Here is a 24,605-nt window from a genome sequence, read left to right on the forward strand (position 1 = left end):
CTAGAACCTTGTAAGTACTCTTCGCAAAATCTAAATGAAGTCAACACAGTCACTATAATAGTTTTGTATAGCTCAAACGCCTGCTGCAAGTCTTTCAATTGGACTTCAGTGACTTGCTTGTAACAATGAACCTCTATGCACCTATTTGACACAGTCATACTTATATTTCTCCGTTAAAAGAAAAACAAACACTTGATTCTGCTTTAATAATAAAATTATTACTTACAAGAGATCAAAAAATAACTATTTATTAGCTTAAAAATACATGAGTATTCACAAAATCACAGCATGTTTCAGTCATATAAATTACTCAAAAACCATGGATAAATATAATATAATCACTCAAACTGTGACCTTTTCCTGCTGCCACTTGCCCCAACTGAAGTTAGCACTTGTGCGCTGCTAGTACGGAGTGCCCATTAGAATTTTCGTCTGTTTGTGAGAAAGTACAATTATTTAAACAAGAAGTACATAATGACATTTTCAGTATCACTACACAGCACAATTTAAACAATACATCATTATACGCTTCTTTAAAATGAGTACATCAGTTTATATCACCTGGTCAAAAGCATCAAAATGAAATCATTCACTCTCTCTCTCTCTCTCTCTCTCTCTCTCTCTCTCTCTCTCTCTCTCTCTCAGCCCTAACCATTGTGCCTCCTTGGTCAGTCTTTGTCAAATTCTGTTCACCAAATGAAGAGGTGATACTCCATTTCAGTTATATAGTGAGGGACTAGCAATATCCTTATGTGGGTTGTTATGACACTTCAAACAGGATCCAAAAAAGTTTGTTACCCAATCTTATCAAAAAACAATACTTTCCTCCATAGCTCAAAAGTATGACAATAGTGTACAGATTCGTAGAGTCAAGCTCATGAATGTTATGCCTGTGAAGCGAGCACAGAGAACCATATCAAAATGTTCAGGGTCTTTGGAATATCAACAGTTGCACTACTTGTAACAATGGAGTTGTGGCCTTCACATACAGGGCTTGGACAAAAATATGGTGACACTGTAGGACAGGCATGCTTGCACAAAAAAAATGCAAGTCAAGCTTGCAGGTTGTGCTGTTGTATTTGACCATGAATGGCACCTGTTCAATTTCTTCAATACGTTTCAAGTGTCAGTCATGGTCTGAACATTGTTCTGTGTAGTTGAGTGCATTATGTCTCAGCTGAGCAAATTCAACGTGAGCAAATTATTGGTGATCCTATGGTGGGTGCTTCCATAACCAAGGTAGCTGAAGTATTTGGTGCTTCAAGAGGCACCACATCGAAGATTTATACCGCACAAAGGTAAGGCGGAAAATAATAATCTGCTAAGTCACAACGTGAATGAAACTGCAAACTGTTGTGTCAGACAGTCACTGAAACAGATTGGAGAGAAAAATAAAGAAGACAACCGGGGGAAGGTCACTGCAGAACTGAAGGTCCCACTCACAAACTCTGTCAAGCACTAAAACAACATGAGGGGAGCTACAGAAGCACGGAACTACAGAGAGAGCTGGAATTCCAAATCCACTCATCAGTGATCCACTGGAATATGTAATAATGGAAAGTTATGTGGTCAGAGGTATTTGGGCAGCCATACCAAGATATTCCATGGGCCCCATGGTCACTCTCATAGGTCGTATTACTGCTGTGTATTATATGACCATTCTGACTGATAAGGCCCATCCCGTGCTACAATGTTCCCAATGGTGATGGTGTGTTCCGTGATGACACACCCACTGCTTCATCTGGGAATACTTTTGTGAGCATGAGGATGAATTGTCACATCTGACCCGGCCACCACAGTCACAAGATCTCAATGTTATTGAGCCTTTTGATCTATTTTGGAGAGAAGAGTGTGAGATCACTGTCCATCTCCATCACTGTTATCTGAAATTGCCATTGTTTTGCAGTAAAAACATAAGACTCCCTGAAAACCATACAGGATCTATATTTATCCATTCCAAGATGACTGGAAGCTGGTCTGATTGCCAACTGACTTCCTACACCGTACTGAGCCTGTGGTTCCATATTTTTGTCCAGTACCTGTACAACAACCAACCAATTACTGTTTAAAGAAATAAGATATTTTGAAGAAGTGAAATGTGAGAACATTTGAAGTGTTTCCTGATGTCCAAGATGAACTAAATATGTGGTGATTTCAGCCAACATACAGACAGACAAAGGACGTGAAAGGTATACAACATGCAAATGTAAGACAAAGAAAGAACAACATTTTGTTGCTAAAGTGGGTACTAGAAAGAACTCCTGCATGGCCTCAGAGTTCTTAATGTAAACACAATTTGCCTCAATACACATCAGATATAGATACCTGACACTGGTTGAGATAAAAGTATGTGGGAATGCTGAACTACTTAACTGTAAGGACTTCTGCAAAAAAAAACTAATTTTGTTGTAAAAATACATTTCCGCCATGTGTAAGCATAAGACTTCAACTAGAAAAAAAGATGGCGATAAAAGCCCTACACTGCATACTTGGGCAGCACTGCAAAATCATGGCTAGAAATAAAAGATTAGACCACAGATGTAACAAAACAGCCCTTTAAGTTTTAGAACACAGATTCTTCCACAAAGTTGGTCCCTTTGCACTGTACAAGAACTGTTGTGTTGTTGTGGTCTTCAAATCAAAGACTGGTTTGATGCAGCTCTCCACACTAGTCTATCCTGTAAGTCTCTTGGTCTCTGTGGAACTGCCACCTACTCTCCATTTGAATCTGCTGTCTATATTCATCTCTTGATCTCCTTTGACAATTTTTACCCTCCCACATTTTCCTCAGTTACCACATTGACAATGCCACAATGTCTCCGGATGTGTCTTAGCAACTGATCACCTTTCTGTCAAGTCACGGCATAAATCCCCCCCCCCTCCCCCCCCCCCCCACTTGTTTCAGTACCCTATCATTAGTTATTTGCTCTACCATCTAATCTTCACCATAAAATTTCAAAAGCTTCTATTCTCTTCTTGTTTGAAATGTTTACTGTCCACGTTTCACTTCCGCATAAGACCACACTCCACAAGAAGATTATTGAAATACATTCAGAGTTAACCAAATTCTCTTATTCAAAAATGTTTTTCTTACAATTACCAATATGCATTTTGTATCCTCTCTATTTTGGCCATCAACTACTACTTTTAGTGTCCAATTTCATAACCTAATTCCCTCAGCATCACCTGATCTACATTCCATTAAGCTTGGTTTTGTTTTATTGGTGTTCAACTTATAACCTCTTTGCAAGTCCTTTGTGTCCCCATCAGAATTACAAACTCATCAACAAAACTTTGAAGTTTTTATTTCTTTTCCTGAACTTTCCCTTTCCAAATTTCTCATTGGCTTCCTTCACATTTTGCTCAATGTACATGCAATGAATAACATCATGGACAGGCTCCAACCCTGACTCACTCCTTTTTTCAACTACTGCTTCCCTTTCATGTCCTTCGACTCATGGCTACAATCTGGTTTCCGTACAAGTCGTAGATAACCTTTCACTCTCTGTATTTTATGCCTGCCATCTTCAAACTTTCTAAGAATTTAGTCAACATTATCAAAAACTTTCTCCAAATCTCTCAATAATATAAACATGGGTTGTCTTTCTTTGATCTATCTTCTGAGATGATTCGTAGAGTCAGTATTTGCTAACGTGTTCCTACATTTCTTTGGAACTCAAACTGATGTTCTCCAAAGCCGGCCTCTGCCAGTTTTACCATACTTCTGTAAATATTACACGTCCGTATTTTGCAACCATGACTTATTACACCAATACTTTGGTAACAGTCACACCTGTCAGCATCTGCCTTCTTCAGAATTACTATATTCTCCTTTATGTCTGATGGTATTTCACTTGTCTCCCACATCCTGCACACCAAGTGGAATAATTATATCATGGCTGGCTCTCCCAAGGGTCTTAATAATTTAAGGGAATGCTGTTTACTCCAGGAGTGTTTTTTCAGTTACATTTTTCACTGTTCTGTCAAATTTATCTTCTTGTATCATAAGTATCTCCCCCCTTCCCCAACCCCACCACCACAGGTATCTCCTCTTTCCTTTAAGGGGTATCACCTTCCCCCTAATTAAACACACTCCTTCAGCCTTGTATTTCTTCTTCAGATATCCCTGTTTTGTCATTTTGCACATTATGTCAATCTTATTTTGTGTGTGTTTCCTTTTGTCTGCTTCATCATCTGCATTTTTATATTTTCTCATTTCATCAATTACATTTAGTTCTCGTGTCATATTGAAGGATTTCTACTGGACCTTATCTTTTTGCTCGCTTGATCTTCTGCTGCCTTCACTATTTTATCTTTCAAAGCTACCCCACTTCTATTGTATTCCCTTCTCCTGTTCCTGTCAATCATAGGACAACACTCCCTCTGAACCTCTCAACAACTGCTGGTTCTTTCCATTTATCTAGGTTTATAGAAGAATACCAGTAGGGTAGAAGATTATAAAGAAAAAAATCAAAATTGATAAGTGTCACCCATTCCACACGAAAGGTCATATCCATATAGCCTGTCCACTAAAAGATGATATATCTGCAGTGACAATCACTTGTGCAGTACACTGGTATTACTACTGTATTACTCATGCAAACCTAGTCCGCAAACAGATCTCCCAAGTCATATCCACACATGCCCCTAATCCTGACCAACTCAGGATCCAGCTGCAAAGGAGCAATTAACCCCCCCCCCCCCCCCCCCAAAAAAAAAGTACCATCCTAAACCAGAAAAACTGAAGCATATCCTTCCCTAGTATTACTTCTTTATCACAGAGCCTATACATGAGGAGTGTCCTACATACAATCCCTCCCATCCCTTTCAATGTGGTACCCCACCACCATCCAATCTATCCATTTTTAGTCCATCCTTATGCCACGCTTATTTACAATCGGTTACCCCATGGGTCACACTTCTACATCTACATCTACATCTACATCTACATTGATACTCCGCAAGCCACCCAACGGTGTGTGGCGGAGGGCACTTTACGTGCCACTCTCATTACCTCCCTTTCCTGTTCCAGTCGCGTATGGTTCGCGGGAAGAACGACTGTCTGAAAGCCTCCGTGCGCGCTCTAATCTCTCTAATTTTACATTCGTGATCTCCTCGGGAAGTATAAGTAGGGGGAAGCAATATATTCGATACCTCATCCAGAAACGCACCCTCTCGAAACCTGGCGAGCAAGCTACACCGCGATGCAGAGCGCCTCTCTTGCAGAGTCTGCCATTTGAGTTTATTAAACATCTCCGTAACGCTATCACGGTTACCAAATAACCCAGTGACGAAACGCGCCGCTCTTCTTTGGACCTTCTCTATCTCCTCCGTCAACCCGACCTGGTATGGATCCCACACTGATGAGCAATACTCAAGTATAGGTCGAACGAGTGTTTTGTAAGCCACCTCCTTTGTTGATGGACTACATTTTCTAAGCACTCTCCCAATGAATCTCAACCTGGTACCCGCCTTACCAACAATTAATTTTATATGATCATTTCACTTCAAATCGTTCCGTACGCATACTCCCAGATATTTTACAGAAGTAACTGCTACCAGTGTTTGTTCCGCTATCATATAATCATACAATAAAGGATCCTTCTTTCTATGTATTCGCAATACATTACATTTGTCTATGTTAAGGGTCAATTGCCACTCCCTGCACCAAGTGCCTATCCGCTGCAGATCTTCCTGTATTTCGCTACAATTTTCTAATGCAGCAACTTCTCTGTATACTACAGCATCATCCGCGAAAAGCCGCATGGAACTTCCGACACTATCTACTAAGTCATTTATATATATTGTGAAAAGCAATGGTCCCATAACACTCCCCTGTGGCACGCCAGAGGTTACTTTAACGTCTGTAGACGTCTCTCCATTGATAACAACATGCTGTGTTCTGTTTGCTAAAAACTCTTCAATCCAGTCACACAGCTGGTCTGATATTCCGTAGGCTCTTACTTTGTTTATCAGGCGACAGTGCGGAACTGTATCGAACGCCTTCCGGAAGTCAAGAAAAATAGCATCTACCTGGGAGCCTGTATCTAATATTTTCTGGGTCTCATGAACAAATAAGGCGAGTTGGGTCTCACACGATCGCTGTTTCCGGAATCCATGTTGATTCCTACATAGTAGATTCTTGGTTTCCAAAAATGACATGATACGCGAGCAAAAAACATGTTCTAAAATTCTACAAGAGATCGACGTAAGAGATATAGGTCTATAGTTTTGCGCATCTGCTCGATGACCCTTCTTGAAGACTGGGACTATCTGTGCTCTTTTCCAATCATTTGGAACCCTCCGTTCCTCTAGAGACTTGCGGTACACGGCTGTTAGAAGGGGAGCAAGTTCTTTCGCGTACTCTGTGTAGAATCGAATTGGTATCCCGTCAGGTCCAGTGGACTTTCCTCTATTGAGTGATTCCAGTTGCTTTTCTATTCCTTGGACACTTATTTCGATGTCAGCCATTTTTTCGTTTGTGCGAGGATTTAGAGAAGGAACTGCAGTGCGGTCTTCCTCTGTGAAACAGCTTTGGAAAAAGGTGTTTAGTATTTCAGCTTTACGCGTGTCATCCTCTGTTTCAATGCCATCATCATCCCGTAGTGTCTGGATATGCTGTTTCGAGCCACTTACTGATTTAACGTAAGACCAGAACTTCCTAGGATTTTCTGTCAAGTCGGTACATAGAATTTTACTTTCGAATTCAATGAACGCTTCACGCATAGCCCTCCTTACGCTAACTTTGACATCGTTTAGCTTTCGTGGAAGCTCTATTGCACTTGTCCAATACACTCCTCCAATACCCCTTCTTGTCCTTATCAAAAGTGGGTCACCTGTGAGGGCAGTCTTGTCACATGAGCTCTGTGGTAATTTCAAGTACAGCATTTTACATATGCATGAGCACCAACAGCTCTCCAGCCAAATGAACGGTCACTGCCAAACCGTGGCTGATAGCAGATAGTAGTAACTGTGAAAACTTCTTTTTGTGAAAAAGTGTACAGACAACCAACAATACTGAAATTCAAGAGAAACTGCTTCAAAGCCAACTTTTATGCATCATTGTTAATTATAAATTTCTGATTAGTACAAGTGATGTGTATGTCATTTAGCCAGTTTGACTTTTATCCAATCAAAAAGATTTTCGTTTGGTCACATGATGAGGCTACCAGGAGCAGCAGGTAGACTTCTCAATCTGACTTTGCTGTGGCCCACGGTTTACTGTTTTCCAACCCGATACCTTTGCGAGACACTACGAAGCTTCCTATGGGGAAGTCATTAAAGAAGCTAATGTGAAAAGGATTAGTGAGCTATGTAAGTCCTTTGGTTAGTCTCTAGAGCATACCACTTAAAAATAAATGGCAACAGTAGAGCTGTATTAGCTGCTCTAAATGAATTCCTTTTTGCCTCTTATTTCAACCTATCTGCATGTTCAAGCCCTTATGCTACTGCTGACAAGATTCTATCATATCTGAACCCATACATTGATACAGTTTTCCAACAGTGTTTGTATTGGCACTACTACTTACAGGCTACACAGATAACATGTAACTTAATACTGTTTTGAATATAATAGAGAGAAACATTCCACGTGGGAAAAATATATCTAAAAAGAAAGATGATGAAACTTACCAGACAAAAGCGCTGGCAGGTCGATAGACACACAAACAAACACAAACATACACACAAAATTCTAGCTTTCGCAACCAATGGTTGCCTCGTCAGGAAAGAGGGAAGGAGAAGGAAAGACAAAAGGATATGGGTATTAAGGGAGAGGGTAAGGAGTCATTCCAATCCCGGGAGCGGAAAGACTTACCTTAGGGGGAAAAAAGGACAGGTATACACTCGCACACACACACATATCCATCCACACATACACAGACATAAGCAGACACAAAAAATTTAACCATGCATGATAGTGCCGAGGTAGAAAGTAGCGGGAGGCCACTCGGGCACTCACCACAGGGACAGTTGCCAATCACTCACCTCTGTGGCAGACAAGGTCTAACGAGCTCAGTACTGATCGTGCTGCCAATCCAAAGGCAACACATCCATCGTCAATGTGGGATAAAATCAAAGCTTTGTAGAATAGCACAAGAATCATTCATTCCGCACCCCAGGAGGTGCTGCTGAGAAATATGAGGATATTAAAATTCCTCACATAATTTGTCTTGAGCTGGCAGTCATGTGGCAACCATGTTAAATCAAAGGCCTACAAATTTGAAAGTTCCAACAACTTCAAGCAACTGGTTACCAAAGTAAAGTTATGGGAGCACATTTGCAGTCCTCAGCCTACAGAGGTGCACAAAGCAAGTTTGCAGGGAGAAACCTGATAGCCATGATTCAAGGCCTAGTCATGTACTTTCTGATGGCCCTCGAAGATGGTGTTCAGTGTCGCAAGATGATGTTGCGTTGTCATACACACAATACTCGTCCACATACAGTGACGACGAAACTGTGCATCCAACTGCAGTCACAATACCATCGACTGCAATGGTGAAGAGGGTTAGGCTCAGAACCAATACGGAGGGGTGGAGGGGGTGGGGGTCCCCAGTTCGCTGTACATATATTGGTTGCTGAGGGTTGACCTATCCAGACTCTGAAGAGTTAGGAATAGGAAATTATGGACAAAAACAGTTTCGCAACCCTAGAAGCCCCACTCATGCAGAGCAGACAGGGTGCGATGGCACCAGATGGCATTGCATGCTAGTCAATAGGAGCACTGCACAATTATTGCACTGGTCACCAAATAAGAAGCCACCGCCTTAAAACCATCCAGATCTTAAGATTGGGTACAAACTACGGGGTGACTTTATGTCACAATTACAAGGTATTTTACGTCTCCTGCAGGTCGAAGAACACAACAACTAGATGTTGGCCATGTGTGAAAGCACTGTGCACAGCAGATTTCAGCTGAGAACACAGAGCCACTTTGATTAAATTGTAATAAGTGTTCTCTGGCTTCCCAGCAACAATACAGTTGTCAATTGACCATTCTTTCGAATGATTTATACATCCAGTTCATTGGGAGACAGGTCAATAATTATGATATTGCAGTGCCTGTGCTATTCCGAATACGATGCAAAGTTCCTTTGGACATGCCCAGGCGCTACGGGGACTATGGCTGTTATGAAATAATTAAATGTATTAGCAATTGCAAACATGGAAAACCACCGTCAGTTCATTCTACATCTGATATATTTTCAATTGTGAATATATTTAATGTAGGTCAATAATTAGTCAAAAATTTGAAGGGTTTTTCCAGATTCACGACGGAATAATACCACCTCATCCACTGAGGTGGGGAACTCACCTGCTTGCCAAATGCGATAGAAGAACCTGACCAAGTATCTTACACTGTCATTGCTAAGCTGTTTACACATTTAACTGTTGATTTTATCGGGTCCTGGGGCTGTGTTGACACTGCGGAACTCCCGTTCACTAACCACAATACAACATTGTATAATTCAAGGTCCTGTCCATGGAAGAATAAGCAGTTGTGCTCTGCCAGGATGTTTCTGGGTCACAAAATAGTAGGATGGTGAAGTGTGCTGTGAAACATTTACCAAAAGTTGTGTAATCAGTACAGATGTCACCACAGAGAGAGATGCTGGGAATTACTGGTTGGTTTGAGGGAGGGGATCAAACAGCGAGATCATCAGTCCCATCAGATTAGGAAGGAAGTCAGGCGTGCCCTTTCAAAGGAACCATTCCAGCATTTGCCTTAAGCGACTTAGAGGAATCATGAAAAACCTAAATCAGGATGGCAGGACAAAGGTTTGAACTGTCATCCTCCCGAATGCGAGGCCAATGTGCTAATTACTGTGCCACCAGGCTCGGTGGGAACTACTGTTGATGGTGGGTGGCCTCAATAGGGATGGTGGTTAATGATGAAACAACTGTTTCTTGGTTTAACCAATTCTTTTTGTCTCCAGCTTTACTCAACTGTTAAACTACTTGAAGTTATTTGTTTATGAAAAAACCGATTTTCAATTTTTATTATCATTACTTCTAGTAACTAATACAGACTGAAGAATTCTAATGAAGTTGGAGTAATAGATCGAAACCAATGTGGGGTTGAAGCTGTGGCAGAAATAAGTTTCATTCTCTCCAGCAGGGTGGAGGACATGGGCACGGCGACAGCTAGCAAAAGGCCTCAAGTTGATGATTTCCCTGCAATGTCAAGTTTGGATGCATGTTTTTCACACTGAAGCAATCACAAAATTAAGGGTTCAGTTATTACCCCATGTTTATACCATGTCAGTAAAATTATATCGATCAAATTTGTCTATTCCAAGAAACATTGTGGACATTTTCTCCTTATATGATTTCTCAAGTTTGTTGTGACTCCTCCAGTTTTTTTTAAGTAAATGGAGCATTGTACTTCACTGCTACTGCAACTTGTAAAATACTTCCAAACTAGGGATGATACCATTCTGTAATACAGCTGATGCTCGAGGACAACTAGGGAGACACTACTGTATTCATCATGTGGAGGCAACTCTTGCACACTGAAGATACATGTGTACTATCTAGTAGCCCACATCACTAGGGTTTCCAAGAGTCCAGCCTTAGCCAGACATGTCCATCTTTTTACAGTCACGTCTGATCAAATACAAGTGGCTTTCGTTGGGCTTTTCAGCGACAAACTTGAGAATGTACAACTAAGACCCATTCCCAGTACATGATGTAAGCACAAGTAACAAATGTGAGGAGAAACATGGAGATATACCATGAGGATAAATGAATATATTAGTTGACCAACACATTATTGCACCTGACAGTGAGGCTACTTCCATCAGTATGTACAACTGTATTGAAACAATTCACAGTGTGATGCACTTCCCTTTGTCATGACTGTATTGTTTATTGTAATGTCACCATGTGTTTCTGATGGCCAGGGGGTCAAGTGCAATAATATCATGGTCAGGTGATACAACCGGTGCTATTCTTACGCCTATGTATTATGTATTTCTTCACAGGCCAAACAAGGCTAAGGGTCATTGCAAGTGAAGTGATCCAATAAAAATTAAATTGGTTGCTTGACCATTTTTAAATATTTTTTCTTTTTATTTGCGATTATGCTGTAACTGAGAAGTTACAAACACTTTTTAAAAAAAATTTTACCTTGTGCTGTTACTGAATGATGGCCATTTTTATCTGTAAGCACTTTGCAGTTTTTAAATTTGGAGACATTAGTGTTAATTTGAATATCTTTGCACTGGGTCAAGTAACAACATTGTAACTGACATGACTGTTTTTACGAGGGTAATCCCAAAAGTAAGGTCTCCCATTTTTTTATAAGTAGAGAACTCTGTGTGGCAGTTGGTCACACTGTTATTAAGAGCACTTCACGTGCTGTTTGTAAACATGCACACACACTCCGCTGAGGCGCTCAGTTTTGGCTTGGCAGCCGTTGAGAATGGAGTCAAAAATGTTCGTAAGTGGGATAGAGAGTTTGCAGCTGGTCGGACCGAAATTCACAATGAACAAAGGAGTGGGAGACCATCAATTTCTGAGGAGACAGTGTTGAAGGTTGAGCAAAGCATGCGTGAAGATGGGCGGATCACCCTGTATGATCTCTGCACTTTGGTTTCTGAGGTTTCCCAAAGCACCGCTCACAGAATTTTAACGGAAACATTGAAGCACCGGAAGGTGTGCGCAAGATGGGTGCCACGCATGCTGACTGAGGACCACATGCGGCAACGAGTTGATGCTTCCTGCGCATTTCTTCACTGCCTTGCAGCCGAACAGGCCAGATTTCTGGACTCAATTGTCATGGGTGACGAAACCTGGGCATACCACTTTACACCTGAGACCAAGCAACAATCATGCCAGTGCTGGCATCCTTCTTTGCCAAACCCACGGAAATTCAAACAAACACAGTCTGCCGGTAAAGTCACGACAACCATTTTTTGGGACCGGAAAGGGGTATTGTTGGTCGACTTTATGCCCACTGGGACAACAATTAAAACTGACAGATACTGTGAGACTCTGAAAAAACTCAAATGGGCAATTCAGAACCGGTGAAGAGGAATGTTGAGCATGGGCGTACACATTATCCACGACGACACTTGCCCACACATCACTCGGCAAACCATTGCTCTCCTGCAACAGTTTCACTGGAACGTAATAACCCACCCACCATATGGTCCTGACCTGGCACCCAGTGGCTATCACCTGTTCTCTAGGTTAAAAGAACATTTGGCCGAAAAGCGATTCAGCTCCAACGACAAGGTGAAAGAAGAGGTTCATAGGTTTCTGAACAGCATGGCGGCGAGCTGGTATGATATGGACATACAAAAACTGCCACAGCGTCTACAAAAATGCATCGACAGATATGGTGATTACGTCGAAAATAGCAAAATGTTCAAGCTGTAAACTGATGTAAACCATTGTAGAAATAAACAGGTCTATGTACTTATAAAAAGAATAGGAGACCTTACTTTTGGGATTACCCTCATAGGAAAGCCTCCTCTACAACACTGTTTATTACTCAAAATATCCTAAATTGAAAAATAAGCAGTCAAAATGTACTCCAAAGTTTGGTATTGAAAATTTAGAAAATCCAAAAGTAACAACCAAGGAGTGATTTATCAAAATGTATTTTTTCCCTATTTAGACATCAAACTGCTAATATTAAACAGAGCAAGAACACTGACAAATGTTTCCTTAATTTTTTTATAAGTTTTTGAAAACCTTCTTATGGTTCTGATTTTTCCTCCTTGTCCGTGTGAGTTTATAGTTACTGTGACAATTTTGTCTTGATTTCTGGGACAGGAGAGAACTGTTCATCGCTATGACCCGCAGCCTGTGACTCAATCAGCCATTGGTTGGTAGTAGATTACTGGTCTGTTTTGTCCAGAGAAGGAAGGCGCACATGACCTCTTCCCTGACGATGCTGGAGGACACTGGGGCATCTCTGGCTCCACCGGTGGGATTTTTATCACCGGTGCTGTGGGCGTGAGGGCTGAAAAAGCTGCTGTCCCCTGCCCCTATTGAAAAACGGGCATTGACATGTGGTTCAAGGATTGCTGTCTGAGAACTTATCAGACTAGGTGTGGATTTTGACACAGTGTTTGCGAAGTTGGATATAGTACTGACTGTGTGGATTGTTCAGACTTTTTATTAGCATCTTGAAATGACACACAGTCTAGTGTTCTATATTTATAGACATATTGCTCCCTCTTGAAAACTGTATGTCGATGGACGAAGGGGGCACTATTCTAAGCACCTTACGCATGTAGGGGGTTCCTCTTAAGGGCTGCCATCATACTTTGTCCTTCCACACTAACCAGAAGTAGCCTCATTAGCATGACGGGAGGACGTGTCCAAACCTCTGGCATCTACAATATCTCATAAGAGGAGAAAAATATGGCTCAACATCATACTTACAAACCATGATATTAACTTTCTCAAATTAAACATTTCCATTAAAGGCTAAGAAGACAGTTCAAATGTGCAACTTACTATCCCTAGGTCCTCTCTGGATGTGGCTAACACAACAGGTTCCACACTGCTTGAGGTTAAAAGACGATTCATCTGACTATAGTGTTAGGTCCCAATGGCCGATGACACCTAGAATCCTGCTGTGTCTATTATGAGGAGAGATGGTAACTGGTATAAATCTCTGAGCTTGTCACACGCATGCAATTTGTTGGCATTCAAAGTTTTGACCAACAAAGGTCCATTTCTCATTTTCTGTGCTGCAGCAACTTCTCTGAACTTATCCTCAGTATTTTCACACATTCTCCATCAGCTATAAAACATACAAAGAAATAGGCAAAATATCTATCTCCATTTCTCCTTGCCCGATTCTCAACCCACGGTGTGGCCAAAGATGGACACGCCATGGGATCGAAAGCCTCTGCATTAAAACTTTGCTTTCTATCTGCTGGGACGACTGTGTTGACATGGCCACAGGTACAGATGAGTTTGATCATTTCACTGCAGATCTGCCGCCCTGATGCCACTTTGGAGGCTCTGCCCACAGGTGCCATCCTGACACAAAAAGGCAACGTGGCACTGAAGCCATTAGCCAGGCTGGACAGGAAATTAATCCTCAGCACACACGGGGTCAGCATAGTGCGATGCCTTCATTGTCAGGGGGCTGCAACCGTGAGGGCACATGTCGATCCTCTTGATGACAGATTGGCCCAAGTGACCTTCCCTTCCCTTTCAAACATTCTCCAACCTACTCCTCTCCCCTCCATGATGGAAGTTAGGAAAGTGGTATCACTGTTACTTTTAGTGTGTATTTAGCCAGTGCTAGGCTACGTACTTCACATCCTGAAGTTTTGTACGGACCAGAAGATCTGCCCATAACTTATGTTTTCTTAACTGAAAAGCTTCAAGGGCTTGCTCTGTGTTTCATTCTCTGCCACAAATTTCCAAATACTCCAATGGAGCTTTGCATATGCCTCCTGTTTTCCATGTTGACTACCAACGTACCTTCAACAGATGAAAGAGTAAAATGGAAAGAGCATATAGGTCCAACTGAAAATATCTACAACAAGAAATCCATCTCTAGAAATACAAAACTAAAACCCTTTACTACAGAGGTATAATCCAAATGTTTATATGCATGTGAAACCTCAATAACGAACCATAAGCCGGACAGAACAGAGATACTTGAACGATGGATTGTTAGAAAAATAATGATATTAAAAAGGAAACACTTCCTAATGTTCTGTAAAATTATGTTTATTTGGTCAGAAAATGGCTTTCAGCTTCTTAGGGCACAGTCAGGTTTAATATTGTTATCACATACTGATGGAAAATTCAGGTAATGTTGAGAAAAATAATTGGTGCAGTACACACTACTGACGGTTGGAAAATTACTAAAGAGGAGATCTACCAAATGATATCAGTCTGGTGTAAAGAGTGGCAACTAATTTTTATGTTGTGAAATGCAAAGTTCTGCACTCCATGAAAAGTAAAAGTAAGGTATCCCTCAACTACAGAATTAACGTGTTACAACTAGGTCAGTCACTTATAAAAGTATTTAGGAGTGTAAATGTGTAGAGATATGAAGTGTTGTAGATAAACCAAATATAATTCACTGATACTGGGAAACTGCGATTTGTCTGCATTAAAGATCATACACAAAACATTTTTGTGGCCTACATCAGAATATTGCTTGATCGCATCGACCCCGTATCAGGTCACACAGCATTTTCCTATCTTCTGAGGAGTTTGAAAAGTAGAAGAGAAGTAAAACTGCGAGTTCGAGGCCCAATCTAGCATATGGTTTTTATCTGCCACAAACTTTCAAAGCCACACACTCCACTGCAGAACAAGAAAAGCCTAATGCTTCCACACATTGTCCTTACTATTGATTACTAGTGTTCATCCTGTTTCAAACTGCTTCATAATTTACCCCCAGAAATTTAAATGGTATGACAGTCTTCATAAATTCATTACTGACATTGTAACATGACACCTACATTTAACAACGACTATTACGGGCATTTTTCCACATTCAAAGTAAACTGCAATTCAATGGAACAAACCAAAATACTATCCACATATATCTACATATCCTTACTTGACCTAGTAATGATAGTTCCCTATGGACAACAGCATCATCAGAAATCAGACTGCTGTTGACCATATCTGATAAACAACATATGAACAACAGACCACTAGTGGTCCTATTACACTTCCCTTTGTTGGATACTTTGTGACAATCACTCCCTAACATATACTTTCTTTCCGAGTAAAGCTTCCTTTCTTCCATGAAAGGAAAAGTTAACAGTTAGCCATGTTCTACATCCTACAGAAAGCGGACATTAGAGATATTAGTCTAATTTTCTTCAGTCATAATTTTGCTCCTATGATCAGCAGTATTTGGAGGAGGAGCAGATTAATACTGAACGTTCCATCAACAACTAGGTCATCAGAGACAGAGTACAAGCTCTGATTAGGGAAGGAAATCAGCTGTGCCTTTCAAAGGAACCACATGGCATTTGCCTGGGGTAATTTAGGGAAATCATGGAAAAACAAAATCAAGATGGCCAGATATGGGTATGACCTGTCGTCCTCCCGAAATCGAGTCCAGCGTTTGATGATGATAGGGTTGTAGGGTGCTCAACTGCGTCATCATCAGGGCCTGTACAAAGTCCCAATCTGTAAACAGCCCCATCTAGCCACTTTCACAAATGATGATGGAATGAGGAGGAAAACACATACACCCAGTCCCTTGGCGGGTCCAATGTGCTAACCACTTCACCACCTCACTTGGTGTGACTCTTCGTTGTCCACAAGACAGGCAATAAACATGACTAGTCGGGAAGTGAGCTAATTCAAAATTAAATTCAACAAAGTCTGCCATGTCCTGGTACCTTGTTTAGTTTGAATAATCTTTTTCAATGAATAATGTTTTCCAATACTGGGGGGAGGAGCTAATTCCAACCTCTGCATCCTACACTATCCCTATGCCACTCCCAACCCCAGCCCCTTGCTACAGGGATCATATCCCTATGAAGACCCATGTGCAAGACCACCCAGCACTTCTTATTCCAGTCCCATCACTGGATTATCCTACCCCGCCAGAGGCCAGGCCACCTGTGAAAGCAGCTATGTTATATACCAGCTCTGCTGAAATCATTGCACAGATTTTTATATTGGTATGGTTACTAAACAGTGGTCCTTGGCCAAGAGTAGAGTGGACCAGACTGTGGCACAACATGCAGCTGTGCATAACAAACTTCATTTCAATGGCTGCTTCACAAACACAGACATCTGGATCCTCCCCTTCACAACAAGCTTTTCTGAACGGCGCAACAGAGTTCTCATTACAACATATTCTCCACTCTCAAAATCATCCAAGCTTCAACCTACAGTAATCTTCTGTCCCCACTCACTTCACTGAACTGCTTCTGCCCCCTCTGTCTTGTGACATTCTTACAATTTGCCTGCCCTCACCTTCATCTGCTTCTCTGTTTTCCTCACCTTCATCTGCTTCTCTGTTTTCCACACCCTGTTTTTCCCCCCTCCTCTCCCTCCCCCACAGCCTCATGACACTGCAACTGTCAGTACTTACCTGCCACCTGGCAGCACCAATTCTTCTTCCCCCACCCACAAACTGCTATCCCTGTCCCTTCCCTGCCTGCTCCACATTGTTGCTCCTGTTCATTGCGTTTCTGTTGCAGTCTGGCAGGAGGTAGCAGTAGTGTGTGTGACGTGTACTTGCTTGAGTGAATGTGTATGCATTTCTCTTTTCTGAAGAAGGCTTTGGCCAAAGGCTCATATTTAACAGTCTCTTCATCGTGGCTTTGTGCAACTCAACATGTCATCTTTATGGTATGTAGTGATCTATCCTTTCCACAATTTTACTGACATCTTATGTTTTTGTGTGGCTTTGTAAAATCTCTGTGCTGGTTGTTAAGTTTGGACTTCTCGCACCTTTAGCACTTAATCATTGTTGTTGTCTGTTTTCTGAATGTCCTAACAGAGAGAGATTGGAGTTTAGATGCGAACACGACAAGGGCAACCAGAACTGAATTTTTTTCACAAAGTTGGCATAGTTTTTGCTATTTGTGGTGGGAAATTGTGTTTTAACAAGTGGTAAACAACAAATAAATTGACATGAAATAAAAAATTTCAGCTTGGTTATTCAATCTGATGAGTGCAGAGCAAATATGGAACGTTGGAATAATATCTGAAGGGGAATAAGTCAACAGGCAAGTTAACATTGGATGTCACGACCAGAACGAACCTGTTTAGTATAGTAAACTATGATGTTTAAACATGAGAAACATGGCCCAGATACGCAAATAGTGACATGTGAACGGGGATGCAAATGTGTGACATCACAAGTATGGCACGACGCGCTAACAGCCAACAGTAGTCAAAAAGTTCCTAGTGTGAATGTGTGTTGGACAGAGCAAAGTAACCAATCTTAGCGCAGTTCCACCATCTCTGAATTCTTCCCAGGAGCCCTAGTGAACCTACTGTGCCCACACAGGGACAGCAGCAGCAGAGTTGCAGCTGTCCGACACACGAGGTGGTGTATTAGCACAAAATAAACCAAAGGAGAGACAAGCTGCAGCGTAATTGTGTGTAGTTGCACCTTGGATGGAAAACTGGTCACTATGGATGTGAAAGCAATGTTTGTTTGCATGAAACAGACCAAGGACAGGAGGTTACTGAACAAGAATCAATAAAAGAAAATAATTACAACAATGATAGTTTTGTGTGTCACACATATGGTAGTGTTGCAAGGTGTGTGCAGGTATCTAATGGGAGACAAGAAGACATAATGAGGCAAGATTACAATCTTAGTGCTGGGGAAGTGTCTGTGGTTCTTAACTGGGATATGTAGCTACAAATGCTTAATATGAGGCTGGTTTGAAAAGTTCTCCGATATCACCACGAGAGGTCAGCACTAGCGCAACAAGTTTTTCACGTGATATTCATTGGACTGTAGCCTGTAATCATGTGCCACATCAGTGCTCTTGGAAGAGAGCTATGGCAGTGACGTGGCTCTGTTGTTGTTCCCGCACACTGCAACAAAAGATGCGTGGAAAAAGGCCAGGTTTAACAAGGAAGAAAGTCATCTTCCATCAAGACAATGCGCACCAGCACACACGTGCCATCGCCATGGCAAAATTACACGAACTAAGGTATGAATTGTTGTCACACCCACCTTATTCACCTGATATGGCTCCATCAGACTTCCATATCTTCCCAAAACAGAAAATTTTTCTTGGTGGACAAGGATTCACTTCAAACGAAGAACTGATAGCCAGAGTTGACAACTCTTTCGCAGGCCTGGAGGAAACTCATTTTCAAGATGGAATCAAGGAACTGGAACATTGTTAGACCAAGTGCATTAATCTACAAGGAGACTACATTGAAAAATAAAAAAAAAAAGTTTCAGTGATGTAAGTATTTTTTCTCTATCCGTTCCGAGAACTTTTCAAACCACCCACGTAATATTTGGGAGCATTTAGGCTCATTTAAACCTGAAGCAAGTTCAGTTAAATCTGACATGAAAACATCAGGTATGGATTTATTCAGTTCTGACGTCAATATGTTACATTTGAATCTAACTGTGTTAGAGACACAACTCAAGAAAGATACTGACACTATCAGAACCAGAACCATGGCGTGGTTACACCAGAAGCACGCAAACTGTCCCAGGAGGTAGAGAATATTTGCGTAAATACTGAAAAGTGTGTTAGAGAGTTAAGTAATACAGAAATTAGTAGTAGTGCATGTGTGCATACAGACAGCTTGCTTATCAATTGTATAAAGTTTTTTAGGTACGATCCTGTGAGAAAAGATTATCTTTTGAGCTTTCGAAAGATTTTCTTAATGCGTTAACCAGAATGATTTTTGGTCTAAGAATAAGGAGCAATCCATATTGAGGGACTTCTGGGGAGGAGAGATATACAACCCACAGAGGAGTAGCTTAAAGGCCTTTTGTGACAGTGGGTTAATGAAATAAAATATCTCCACAACAAACTGGTGCTGCAATGATTATACTGGATCTTGAGGATAAATTCCCACAGCAGGTGAGGCAAATGGTAGTGCAGCACCTGGAGATAATGTTGAGGAATTTATTAATTTCCAGGAAAGAACTGCAAGAATTTATCCCAACAATGTGCCAATGAACTATGACAGATTTAATTGGCTGGGTGACAGAGGGCAATACGGAGTAAACAGAATGGAAGGGAATAACAGAAATGGGCAAAAGACTTCAAATTGGTGGGATAAAAATCACTGCAGAGGCGGTCACCAAATATCGACATGAATGTTGGACCCCTAGATAGAAATGAAGGGCAACCTCACCTTGGGAGAAAGGGTCCGGGTGGGGTGGGGTGGGGGGGGGGGGGGGGCACACACAGCAATGCTCCAGAAGAGAGCAGACAAGTGTAGTGCACACAGTCTCTTTAACAGATTTGTTGCATTTCCTAGGTGTTCTGCCAATAAATAAAAGTCTTTGGTTTAATGACAATATTAAGAAAAAGACAGACTGCTACTCACCATGTACAAATATTGAGTTGCACACAGGTACAACAAAAAGACTGCTAAACATGCAAGTTTGGCGTTCCAGAGGTGGACAAGCAACAGTACAGTGTGTGGGTGAAGTTGGAGCTGCAAGGAAATTACACACCTGATGGACCATGAAGTCAGATTTTAAGTGGCGGTTCCCCTGTCCCAGCACAGAGGCTGGGCATGGGACTGGTCCAATAAGCTCCCGTGGCCGTCTGAATCCCCTCATAATGGACAGTGTCAATGATCGATAAGTAAGAGGGCCTCGCTGAGTGAAACACCGTGCAATCATAGCCCAGCCGTGAATGCACAAAAGCTTGATAAAACTGAAGGAGACACACCCTGTTCACTCCCCAAGACCTGTGGCTAAGGCACTTGATGATGTTCAGTGCCTTCATGGTTCTGGCTTTCAGGTCTCACAGGTGTGGTAACCACAAAAATTGGGAGTCAAAAATGAAGCCCAGACACGGCACTGTGTCTCTAAAATGTAGGATGGCATCCCCCATATTCAAGGAAGGCAAATTAAAAAGACAATGAGAAACGAGAACAATTAAACACACACACACACACACACACACACACACACACACACACACACACACAAAACTGGAAACCCATCTTTGCAAACCACTCCTACTGTAAGTCGCAACTGATGGCTCGCTGTTGCAACAGTGGAGGAGGAAAAGAAAATGTCACAAACTCGGATCCTAAAAAACCGCTGAGGCAGGAAAGACCATATGAAGATGGGGAGGTGGCCATGAAAGCACCATCAATGCAGTTGTGCAAGAACAGTAGTATCATATGCCTTACTTATTCTGAAGAATATGCTGATGCAGTGATGCTTATGGAGGAAAGCCTGTTGAATAGTCACCTCTAGGAGGGTCAGATTGTCGACACAGAGTGGCTAAGGAGTTGCCTGGTCTCTAACAGCCAGATCAGATGATGGTTAACCATTTGTACACTCCCTTCCTTATTTGAGAAGAGAGATCAGAACTGCCTCCCTCCACGAGTTTTCGAAGTTGCCTGTAGACCATATTTGATCACAACATTCGAGGAGAATTTCTTTGATGTCACTGGCAAATGTTGAAGCATGTAGTATTGGATTTGGTCGTGACCGGGTGCAGTTTCATGCATCTGTCAGTGCCAGATCCTGGCTTGCATGGGCAGTAGTTTGTGTAAAATGTTAGGCCAGCATCTGAGCAATGTCTCTGGGTGTTGTTTGGAGGTACCCCTGTTTCAGCACTGCTGCTATCGGTAAATGGCTGCATTTATGGGAAATCTTCCGGATGGCTTCCCATACTTTTATAAGTGGAATGATTGATGGAGTCCAGGAACACTTGCCATGACCTATTCTTACTCTCCCTAAAGACGCGTCGAGCCTTTGCCCTTGCAACTCGAAAGGCCTTAAGGTTGTCTGCCTCCGGTCAGCATTTAAAATGTCGAAGAGCTGCATTTCTTTCCCACATCACATAACAGCACTCATCTGTCCACCAAAGTACTGGTTGCTTCTTAAGATGACCTGAGGATTGCAGTACGGAGAGGTCAGTGGCACGATGGACTACTCATGTGATGTGGTCCAACCATCCTTGGATGCTGTCAGTGTTCTAACACAGCCAGCTGGCTGAAACGCATCCAGTTACCCATGCTGACCATCCATTTTGTCGGGGCTTAACTTCAGGCGATGAGCCATTTAGTAGGTGAAGGTGGATTGGAAACTGGTCACTGGGATGTAGGTTGTCAATGACCTCCCAATGAAGAGTCAGTGAAGGTAGGAGAACAGAGAGGTTGATGGCTGAGAATGACCCAGCAGCAGCAGAGAAATGTGTGTTGTGTGTGAGTATCCTTGTTGAGGATGCACAGCTTGTGAGATGTCATGAGGCCCTTCAAAACCCAACCCCAAGGGCAAGTATTGGCCGAGCCCCACAGGACATGATGGGCATTGAAGTCTCCCAGGAGGAGTAATGGTCGTGGGTGTTGCACAGTAAGATCCACGAGAGCCTCGAGTCTAGTGCAGCTTGCAGAGGTAAATACAGTGACCAAACAGTGGTTCTTTGACATACATGAATTTGAACTGCAACTGCTTGCACGTCAGTAGCCAAGGGAGTGGTGTACATTAGTGACAAACACTGCGACTCCCAAGCGGTACACCCTTCCCGATGGTAGGAGAAGATGATTTCGAGGGTTCCAGCTTGGTCCCACAAGCAGCTAGAGAAATAAGGGTCCACTCAGACACAGCACTGCATGCCTGAGGTAGCCTTATACAACAGAGGTGTGGCAGGTCAACCACAGGTTGCCCACTAATGACTGTTCCACCTCAATAACAGCCACGCATCCCAACAGCGTTCAGCACATCTTGAGATTGAGGTTTTTTTTTTTTAGGTTTAGCCCATCCTCGCAATCCGGGCGGTCAAGCCAAGATACCCGTTCCCTGAGACACAGAACATTCCACCGCCATGCAGTGGTCGCTGAATCATGCCCAGAGCTTACGGTGACATGGGACTGGCGGCGCTTACCAGTCCCTAGGTCAGGAATCCAGGGGTCGCCAAGTCCATACCCAGCAAATCAATGCTGAGCCCCTGAGAGCTTCTGAATCCATGTTTGTTGTTTTCTCGATAAATCATTTTCTTTGAGATAATTCATAATATTCAAATGAACTATATGTTACAAAAGTCTACTGCAAATTGGCATTATTGATAAGGGTCTAATTCAGCAAATTACATCTCTTTCCATTCTTGAGTATGTTTGACCCATGTAACTTTCTAGTCTTCAGATATGCATATTTCAACATGCGAGCAGCTGTAAGTGATCCGTAAGCATGGAGCTATTTTATCGGCATACTCTGAAACAAAACTGACTGGTATACAAACTGGAACAGTGGAATTGCCTTTATTAAGTGATTTAACCTGTTTCACTATACAATATCTACTTAGTTACGATATCTACTTAGTTAATCACGTCGGCAGATGATCTTGATTCGATTTCTGGAATATTTACTTCATCTTCTTTGGTGAAGGAATTTAGGAAAACTATGTTTAATAACTCTACTTTGGTGGCACTGTCACCAACAACATCACCATTGTTATTGTGCAGTGAAGGTACTGATTGCATCTCACCACCGGTGTACTTCAAGTAGGACCGGAGTCTCTCTGGCTTTTCCATCAGATTTCAAGTTTCTGTAAATCTTTGCCAATCTTGGGGGTTTTGCGTTTTTAAATTTGGCATGCTTTTTCGTTTCTTCTGCAACAGTGTTCTGATCCATTATGTGTAACATGGGCATTCAGGTATAATATTTCATTAATTTATTTGGTATATATCTCTCAACTGCCATCCATAATATTTGTTTGAATTTAAACCACATCTGGTCTACACTTAACAGTCAGGTTGGAAGGAACTAAGATTCTCTCTTAGGAATGAGTCAAGTGAATTTTTTTCTGCTTTTTGGTCAGATGTATTTTGTGTTTATTTCTGGTGGGTTTGGATGTTTTGGCATTCAGTCTTGTTGCAAAAACCTTGTGGTCACTAATCCCTGTGTCTGTCATGATGCTCCCTACTTGCTCAGGATTATTTGCTGCTAAGTGGTCAAATATATTTTCACAATTATTTATACTTCGGGTGGGCTCCTGAATTAACTGTTCAAAATAAGTTTCTGAGAATGCATTCAATAAGATTTTGAATGATGTTTCATGCCACTCACCATCTTTAAATGTGTATTGTCACCGACATGTAAAGGGTAGATTGAAGTTGCCGCCAATTGCAACAGTGAATGGGTTACCTATTTGAAATGAGAAGTTTTCTTTGAACTGTTCAGCATCTGCATCATATGAGGGCTCAGTAAAAGGAACCAATTATTAATTCATTTCCAGCTGCCACACAAGCTCACAGGAACTACCTACTTCAATTTCACTACATGCTAAACAACTTCTGACAGCAATAAACACTCCACCACCAACTGTATTGAACCCTTTTTGAAAAGGGTTACATCCTTTGTAAAAGATCTTGGCTCAACTTATTCTCGGCTTGCGAATGCTTTCCGTACCCATAATGATTTGAGCTTCAGTGCTTTCTATTATTGCTTCAAGCTCTGGTTCTTTTCAACCACAGCTAACACAGTTTACAACTACAATACCAATTGCTGCTAGGTCTACCTTCCTGTGTTGGCCCTGCACCCTTTTAAAATAATGCCCTTACTGTAGTGGACCCCTGATCGGTTAAGAGCAACTCACCACAGTCAGAGACAGCACCTGAAACCCGTTTGTCAGACAAACCAGAGAGAACTCCAACTGGCCCCATGAAAAGCCTTTCACTGCCTTCCACACCTCGGAACCACCTTCCACTCAACCATTGGTGAGGCTCATCATCAGTGGGTGCAGTACCCAGAGTGGTCCACTAGTGGACCAATTGGGGGACACGTGGGCAATGCTGGAGGTCCCTCGGATCCCCACGTCTTGTCTCCCAGTGATGCATACTGGCAGCACCTCAAGTTATGTAATCAAAGCCAACATTGCCTGGAGCTCAGCTCACTTCTAAACACAGAAATTAGTAGCTACCCATACCAAAGATGGCCAAACTCAAACTACACAGTTACTAGAAAGCTAGACTGTAAG

The 24,605-nt window shown here is 42.0% G+C and overlaps 1 protein-coding gene across 1 annotated transcript in view; it reads right to left on the minus strand.

Annotated features, from left to right (window-relative positions):
• Nucleotides 1-222: 222 nt before the first annotated feature.
• Nucleotides 223-24,605, minus strand: part of LOC124781803 (mitochondrial import inner membrane translocase subunit Tim23-like) — a 57,808-nt gene continuing 33,425 nt past the window's right edge. The window contains exon 5 of the mRNA XM_047253890.1: nt 223-432. Coding sequence (XP_047109846.1) covers nt 420-432 — 13 coding nt within the window. The 3' untranslated portion in view covers nt 223-419. The remainder of the gene's footprint in view (nt 433-24,605) is intronic.

This window comes from Schistocerca piceifrons, chromosome 1 (genome assembly GCF_021461385.2).
Source record: "Schistocerca piceifrons isolate TAMUIC-IGC-003096 chromosome 1, iqSchPice1.1, whole genome shotgun sequence".
NCBI classification, from domain to species: domain Eukaryota; kingdom Metazoa; phylum Arthropoda; class Insecta; order Orthoptera; family Acrididae; genus Schistocerca; species Schistocerca piceifrons.